The sequence below is a fragment of the Bombina bombina genome, chromosome 5 (genome assembly GCF_027579735.1).
Source record: "Bombina bombina isolate aBomBom1 chromosome 5, aBomBom1.pri, whole genome shotgun sequence".
Classification (NCBI taxonomy): Eukaryota; Metazoa; Chordata; class Amphibia; order Anura; family Bombinatoridae; genus Bombina; species Bombina bombina.
In genome coordinates, this window is record NC_069503.1 from 983,931,690 (window position 1) to 983,940,497 (window position 8,808).

At 39.9% G+C, this 8,808-nt stretch overlaps 1 protein-coding gene across 1 annotated transcript in view; it reads left to right on the forward strand.

Moving 5' to 3' along the window:
- The window catches only part of CIBAR1 (CBY1 interacting BAR domain containing 1), a gene marked incomplete in the record, with an annotated part of 433,120 nt that extends 429,629 nt beyond the window's left edge, over positions 1-3,491 (forward strand). The window contains 1 exon segment of the mRNA XM_053715196.1: positions 3,187-3,491. Within this exon segment, the coding sequence (XP_053571171.1) occupies positions 3,187-3,276 (90 nt within the window).
- Positions 3,492-8,808: the final 5,317 nt, after the last annotated feature.

The following is an 8,808-nucleotide window of genomic DNA, read 5'->3' on the forward strand; positions in this document are numbered from 1 at the left end:
TGTCTAGCCCCCGCTTGGGTTGGATGAAGATATCGGAGCCAGGACGGATCGGTGTGATACCCGGTGAGGTGAAGACAAGGTAGGATGATCTTCAGGGGCTTAGTGTTAGGTTTATTTAAGGGGGGTTTGGGTTAGATTAGGGGTATGTGGGTGGTGGGTTGTAATGTTGGGGGGGGGTTATTGTATGCTTTTTTTTTACAGGCAAAAGAGCTGAACTTCTTGGGGCATGCCCCGCAAAGGGCCCTGTTCAAGGCTGGTAAGGTAAAAGAGCTTTGAACTTTAGTAATTTAGAATAGGGTAGGGCATTTTTTATTTTGGGGGGCTTTGTTATTTTATTAGGGGGCTTAGAGTAGGTGTAATTAGTTTAAAATTGTTGTAAGATTTTCCTTATGTTTGTAAATATTTTTTTATTTTTTTGTAACTTAGTTCTTTTTTATTTTTTGTACTTTAGTTAGTTTATTTCATTGTAGTTATTTGTAGATATTGTATTTAATTAATGTATTGATAGTGTAGTGTTAGGTTTAATTGTAGGTAATTGTAGATATTTTATTTAATTAATTTAATGATAGTGTAGTGTTAGGTTTAATTGTAACTTAGGTTAGGATTTATTTTACAGGTAATTTTGTTATTATTTTAACTAGGTAACTATTAAATAGTTATTAACTATTTAATAGCTATTGTACCTGGTTAAAATAATTACAAAGTTACCTGTAAAATAAATATTAATCCTAAAATAGCTATAATATAATTATAATTTATAGTGTAGCTATATTAGGATTTATTTTACAGGTAAGTATTTAGCTTTAAATAGGAATAATTTATTTAATAAGAGATAATTAATTTCGTTAGATGTAAATTATATTTAACTTAGGGGGGTGTTAGTGTTAGGCTTTAGGGGTTAATACATTTATTAGAATAGCGGTGAGCTCCAGTTGGCAGATTAGGGGTTAATAATTGAAGTTAGGTGTCGGCGATGTTAGGGAGGGCAGATTAGGGGTTAATACTATTTATTATAGGGTTAGTGAGGCGGATTAGGGGTTAATAACTTTATTATAGTAGCGCTCAGGTCCGGTCGGCAGATTAGGGTTTAATAAGTGTAGGCAGGTGAAGGCGACGTTGTGGGGGGCAGATTAGGGGTTAATAAATATAATATAGGGGTCGGCGATGTTAGGGCAGCAGATTAGGGGTACATAGGGATAATGTAAGTAGCGGCGGTTTACGGAGCGGCAGAATAGGGGTTAATAATAATATGCAGGGGGCGGCAGATTAGGGGTTAATAAGTGTAAGGTTAGGGGTGTTTAGACTCGGGGTACATGTTAGAGTGTTAGGTGCAGACGTAGGAAGTGTTTCCGCATAGCAAACAATGGGGCTGCGTTAGGAGCTGAACGCGGCTTTTTTTGCAGGTCAAACAGCCCCATTGTTTCCTATGGGAGAATCGTGCACGAGCACGTTTTTGAGGCTGGCCGCTTGCGTAAGCAACTCTGGTATCGAGAGTTGAAGCTGCGTTAAATATGCTCTACGCTCCTTTTTTGGAGCCTAACGCAGCCTTTATGTGGACTCTCAATACCAGAGTTATTTTTATGGTGCGGCCAGAAAAAAGCCGGCGTTAGCTTTTCGGGTCGTTACCGACAAAACTCTAAATCTAGCCGTTATTGTTTTAAAAGATAGATTATGTCCCTTTAAATATGTAATATAGTTAATTTGATTGGTAGTTTAATGTAATTTTAGTATAATAGTTAGGGTAGGTTAATTAATAGTTTAATATAGTTTAATTTAATTCTACAGTTAAGTTAAAATCATTATAAGATAGGGATGTTGTAATTTTAATGTAAAGTTAGCGGGTTGTTAGGTTAAGGAGTTAATAGCTTAATTTAGTTTATGGCGCTGTGGGGGCTGGCGGTTTAGGGGTTAATAGGTTTAGTAAGTGGTAGTGATGTGGTAGGCCAGGCGTTTAGGGGTTAATACATTTATTTAGTTGCGGTGGGGTCCAGGAGCGGCGGGATAGGGGTTAAACATTTTAGTATAGTGGCTGTGTTTAGTGACAGGGTATAAATAAAGTTGGTAAAAAGCCGAATAGCAGCGAGACTGATGACTGCTAGTTTACAACAGTCCGCTGCTCATCACCCCATACTTGGTGCGCAGCTTTTTAAAAAAATATGGAGATCATATTCAGGTCTGCAGCCGCGATGTTAGGTGAGCGTATTGGTACCGTCGAATGCAAGAAAGTTGACGGCTTGATAGATTGGCCTCTATGTGGTTGTCTTGGAAAGTGTGAAAGTAGTTTTTTGCCTAAGATGGATTCTACGAATAATATAAACAAGGAAATTATTGTTCCGTTCCTTTGTCCTTATACAATTTCTTCCAAAGAGAGGTTGTTGCACAATTTGGATGAGGTTAGAGCATTAAAGTTTAATCTTCATGCTACCAAAGATTTTTGTCAGTCATCTTACCTGATTGTTCTGTTTTCTGGCAATCACAAGGGTCTAAAGGCCACTGCTGTTTCTTGGTCTTTCTGGATGGGAATACTTAATCGTATGGCATACTTAGAAATGGGCCAGTAGCCCCGGCCAGTATTACTGCCTATTCTACACATGCAGTTTCTACATCTTGGGCCTTCAAAGATAAGGCTTCAGTGGAGCAGATCTGCAAGGCTGCTACCTGGTCTTCTTTACATACTTTCACAAACCTTTAATGTTTTTGCCAGAGCTGAGGCATCTTTTGGGAGATAGGTTCTTCAAGCGGTGGTGCCTAGCATCTAGGGACTGTTTTACGTTTCAGCCCACCCTCTATTCTTTGGGGACTCCACAGCTTGGGTATGTTTCCCATTTCTAAGAATAGGAATTTGTTGACTCTCATTACAAAGAAAGAAAATAATTTATCAGGTAAGAATAAATTATATTTTTTGTTTTTAATGTTTGTTCTTTTTTTATCTTTATATAATTAGTGTTAAACATTACATCTTTTTTACCATACATTATTCTATTATAATTTATTTGATTATTTTTTCTTTTTGCATACTCTAGCGTTCTATAGTGCCAACAACAATTGTATTCTTTAGTAGCAAGGAAGGAAGCAAGTTTTCTGTGAAGGAAGCAAGTTTTGTGAGCAAGTTTTCTTAGGTGGTTATGTGTGTTTATATACTGTTTCTATATATTTGTAATCAGATTCGTGTTTTACTCTGTTTAGCAGCATCTAAGTAATAGACAGAAAAAGATTGAAGAGGAGGAAGATGATGCCACTGATGAGGAGGAAAATTCAACAGATGATGATCAATAATATAATGTGCAGAGGTTTCAACACCTGTGGACTGTTGTTATCTAACTCTAAAGTTGGTAACTTTCTTGTATTGTGGACCTCAGTATTGATTGACAACAAAACATCATTCATTTGTGCCTGCGATTAGCTCAAGAAAATGTATTGGTTTTTTTAAAAAATCTTTTGAGAGTGAATTACAGGTAAATGTAATCAACAATAAAAAGATTTGCTTCAAATGTATGTCTGTTACTGCATTATACTTAAAACGTTATTTAAATGGACATGCTACACGTGCTAAATCACTGGAAAGTGATGCATTAAATCTCTAAAAAGGAGACTTGAAAATAACAAGCATTCTGTAAAAGAAGAAGATATGTGACTCAAAATTTCTTCAGCTCACCATAGTAAGGGCACTGTGAGCAGTTTTACTTCAGTCTGCATGGTGGGGGGAAAACAGCCAATCAGCATCATCAGTGCCAAGTTCATACTTTACTAAGATCTCATGGGATTTCACCATAACCTCATGAAATATCATAGTACACTTCCTTAAACTAAAAAGGGACTATGCCTGCACAGAAGTCCAGTGACAAGCATCATCATTGGATGCCTAAAGTTCCTTAACAATTATATACGGATGCTAAGGAAATTTTGTGCTAAAATATCTATTGTTTTACATAGAGGTTCAGGTGATATTTTCCAGTCAGCCTTTTACAGATATACTGCATAACTTTTAAGTGATCTGACATATGGGTAACATGTCACTAAAGGGATATGAAACAAAATGTTTATTTCATGAATCAGCATACAGTTTAAAACTATGGTTTACTTCTATTATCTAATTTCCTTCATTCTCTTGGTATCCTTTCTTTAAAAGCATACCTAGGTAGACTCAGGAGCAACAATGCACTTCTAGGAGCTAGCTGCTTATTAGTGGCTGCACATTTATGCCTATTTTATTGGCTCAACTTACTCCATGTATTGCATTGCTGCTCCTTTTATAATAATAATAATTTGTGATTTATATAGCGCTTTTCTCCCTGTGAGACTCAAAGCACTTTACAAATATACCAACATAAAGACATAAAAGTTAGGAGTTTCTGAAGGTCAGATAAGCGGACTGAATGCCTGATGAAAGGTGGGTCTTTAGCTTTTTTTTTAAAAGTCTGAAAAGACGGTGCCTCTCTGATTACGAACGGTAAAGAGTTCCAGAAAGTAGGGGCAGCGTGGCCAAATGCTCTGGAGCCTGAGTTGTCCTTATTCTTGGCACTGAGAGGAGGGATGTGTTGGCTGACCTAAGTGAGTGGGATGGAATGTAGGGTGTCAGGAGCTCTTTCAGGTACTGTGGGCCTTGGTTGTTTAAGGCTTTGAAGGTCAGCAGGCCAATTTTAAAATATATTTAGGGCTGAAACAACTAATCGATAAAATCGATAAAAAACGATAATGAAGATCGTTGTCAACGATTTTCATTATCGATTAGTTATGTTGAACCTCATACACTGGCGCTTCGGCGCCATCTTACTCCTCCCCTCTCCCATGGCATACAGACTGCTTTGCGCAACGGCGCCACCTTACTCCTCCCCTCTCCCACGGCATACAGACTGCTTTGCGCAACTGCACCACCTTACTCCTCCCCTCTCCCACGGCATACAGATTGCTTTGCGCAACGGCGCCACCTTATACTACTGCCTTCTCACAGCCTATACTGGTCTGCACTCTGCAGTGGGGGCATCATCTTACTGATAGGGGGCTTGAGCGGGGGGTTGCTGTAGAGTAGATGTAGCTGTGCAGGACCGGGTACTAGGCACTGTTAGGCAGGACAAAGTAACACCAGACCAGTCAAAAAGTTTACTTTAATTACCTAGTCAGTCCTGCCTAATAGTGCCTAGTACACAGCACAGCTACATCAGGAAAATCAACACTGAACTGCAAATATTTGCCTCAGACCTCATATATACTGTAAGCACATCTATCCCACTCTCCTGTGCTTTAGGAAGCAGGAATTGCACGTTCCTGCTGCCTCCACTCAGTCTGTTTCAGCTTCAAAGGGGTGAGTGAAGGCAGATCAAATGTCAATAAAATAATAAGTAAACACTGGGGAGTGTGTTGGAGGGCTGGTTTTTAATTAAAATTATTTCTGTTGCCTTATGGGAGCCTTTTACATACACTAAATTAATCTGTATTATTGGAACTGGGATTTAGTATAAGACTACAGCCTCTAAGTCTGCATATGCACTTCAGCCTCTCTTTTGGGGACAGCAGAAAAATAAAAAAAATTAAACTATAGGAAGAGTGGACAAAATAAATAACACGGTAGAAAACTCATATTTCCTTCTGATTCAGAGACCTGGGATATATGATTTTTGCATTTATTTCCCTGTTATGAGAGTTTTTAATCACTATAAACATTTAGCAGTTAGGGGTACTTAGGAATTTTGATTTGTCACACAAATGTAAGAAAATTGATATTTTGAAATATACAATTTTATTGCAAAATCTGTTTTGGACTTGAACATAGATGTTCACACTAATGCAGAAGTCCAGTCTGTGAACAGAACTTATTCAGCCTTAGCCCAGATAATTACTGGGATAGTGTACTATGCCAGCAAGTTTTATTCAGTTTAGGGGGGATTTGAAACTATTTTATGTTTTACAATTTCTTAACTTTAGCTAAGTAGTCTCAGTGTTGGTTATGCAAAACAGGGGAATGGGTAATAAAGGGATTATCTTTTTAAACAATAAATATTGGTGTAGACCATCCCTTAAGTAATCTTAATTTTCTCTTGCAAGGTGTATCCAGTCCACGGATTCATCCATTACTTGTGGGATATTCTCATTCCCTACAGGAAGTGGCAAAGAGAGCACACAGCAGAGCTGTCCATATAGCTCCCCCTCTAGCTCCACCCCCCAGTCATTCTCTTTGCCGGCTCTAAGCACTAGGGTCTCTCTACGGGAGGGTAAAGTGAATGTGGTGTTAGAATTGTATTTTTATATCTTCAATCAAAAGTTTGTTATTTTTAAATGGTACCGGTTTGTACTATTTACTCTCTGGCAGAAAAAAGATGAAGAATTCTGCTGAGAGGAAGATGATTTTAGCATGTTGTAACTAAAATCCATTGCTGTTCCCACACAGGACTGAGGAGTACCAGAAAACTTCAGTTGGGGGGAACAGTTTGCAGGCTTGACTGCAATAAGGTATGTTCAGTCATTTATTTCTAGACAAGACTGAGATAATGCTATAAGACTGACAATATCCCCATGTGGGGAGGGTAAGCTATGTTCTGAGACTTAGTAAAGAATTGAATGCTTACATAACAGGGCTAATTATGCTGGTTGACATTTATTCAGGGCAATCGATTATTTGGTTTAAGAAATACTCGTTGGAGACACTTTTAAAGCACTTTGGAGTGTTTTTCTGGGGTTATTAACCACATGGCTAAAATTTATTCACTTAGATGTGATTTTTGTAGGCCTCACAACTCTGGAGTGGGAGGGGCCTAATTTCGCGCCTCAGATGCGGTTAGAATTGAAAGACAAGTTCCTGCTGCTTCACATGGAGGGTCCTGCTGCTGTTTGAGGACCTAAAAGAAGCTTTATTCCCCCATATCTGATCCCTAAGGGCAGGTAGGGCCACAGCTGTGCTGTGGCAAGGTGCTGTAGTCAATTAACCGGTTGTTGGATTTAGGCTGCTCCGGTTTGGGCATTAAGGGGTTAATCGTTCTGTAACTTGTGGTGCAATCTTATTAAGGCTTTAGGTACATACTGTGAAAATTTCAAAAGGATTGCTGCATTTTTCACTGTTTTGTAAAATTGTGTGCTCTTTTTATCTCTTAAAGGCACAGTAACGTTTTTTCAAATTGTGTTTTTTATTTGATTAAAGTGATTTCCAACCCTGCTTGTGTATATTACTAGTCTATTAAACATGTCTGACACTAAGGAAAATCGTTACTAGGGAGTGGGATAGACCAGGTGTCCCTTTTGTCCCCCCCCCCTATTTTTAAGAAAATGTTCCCCATAACTGACCCCATGCAGGACTCATGGCAAACGGTCCCTAAGGTAGGCTGTTTCTTCACTTGCTAAACGCACAACCATACCAATTGAAGACAGTTGTGCTTTTAAAGACCCTATGGATAAAAAGTTAGAGGGTTTACTTAAGAAAATTTTTGTTCAACAAGGTTTTCTTCTCCAACCTATTGCCTGCATTATTCCTGTAACTACTGCAGCTGCTTTCTGGTTTGAGGCGCTGGAGGACTCGCTCCAGACGGAGACCTCATACAATGAAATTATGGATAGAATTAAGGCTCTAAAACGGGCTAATTCTTTTATCACAGATGCTGCTTTGCAATTAGCTAAGTTGGCGGCAAAAAAATCAGGTTTCGCCATTATGGCGCGCAGAGCGCTTTGGCTCAAGTCCTGGTCGGCCGATGTGTCGTCAAAATCCAAATTATTAAATATCCCTTTCAAAGGAAAGACCCTCTTCCGGCCAGAATTGAAAGAGATTATTTCAGAAATCACCGGGAAATCACCGGGGGAAAGGGCCATGCTCTCCCTCAACGGGGGAAAGGGCCATGCTCTCCCTCAGGACAAGCCCTTTAAGGCTAAAAACAAAGCTAATTTTCGTTCCTTTCGTAATTTCAGGAACGGTCCCGCTTCAGCCTCTTCGGCTGCAAAGCAGGAGGGTAACGCTTCACAGCCCAAGGCAACCAGGAAGCCTTACCAGGGCTGGAACAAGGGTAAACAGGCAAAAAAGCCTGCAGCTGCTACCAAGACAGCATGAAGGGGTAGCCCCCGATCCGGGACCGGATCTAGTAGGGGGCAGACTCTCTCTCTTCGCTCAGGCTTGGGCAAGAGATGTTCACGATCCCTGGGCATTAGAGATTGTTTCCCAGGGATATCTTCTAGAATTCAAGGACTCCCCTCCAAGGGGAAGGTTCCACATTTCTCGTCTGTCTACAGACCAAACAAAGAAAGAGGCGTTCTTACGCTGTGTAGAAGATCTACATACGATGGGATTGATATACCCAGTTCCAATTGCAGAGCAAAGACTGGGTTTTTACTCAAACCTATTTGTGGTTCCCAAAGAAGGAACTTTCAGACCAATCCTGGATCTAAAAATTCTATACAGATTTCTCAGAGTCCCATCATTCAAGATGGAGACCATTCGGACAATCTTACCTATGATCCAGGAAGGTCAATATATGACTACCGTGGATCTAAAGGATGTGTACCTGCACATTCCTATCCACAAGGAGCATCATCAATTTCTCAGGTTCGCTTTTCTTGACAAGCATTACCAGTTTGTGGCTTTTCCATTCGGGTTAGCCACTGCTCCCAGAATTTTTCACAAAGGTGCTAGGATCCCTCCTGGCGGTTCTAAGTCCGCGGGGCATAGCAGTGGCGCCTTATTCAGACGACATCTTACTTCAGGTGCCGTCTTTCCAAAGAACCAAGTCTCACACGGAGATTGTATTGCCCTTTCTGAGGCCTCACGGGGTGAAGGTGAACATCAAAAAGAGTTCTCTATCCCCACTCACAAGCGTTCCCTTCCTAGGAGCT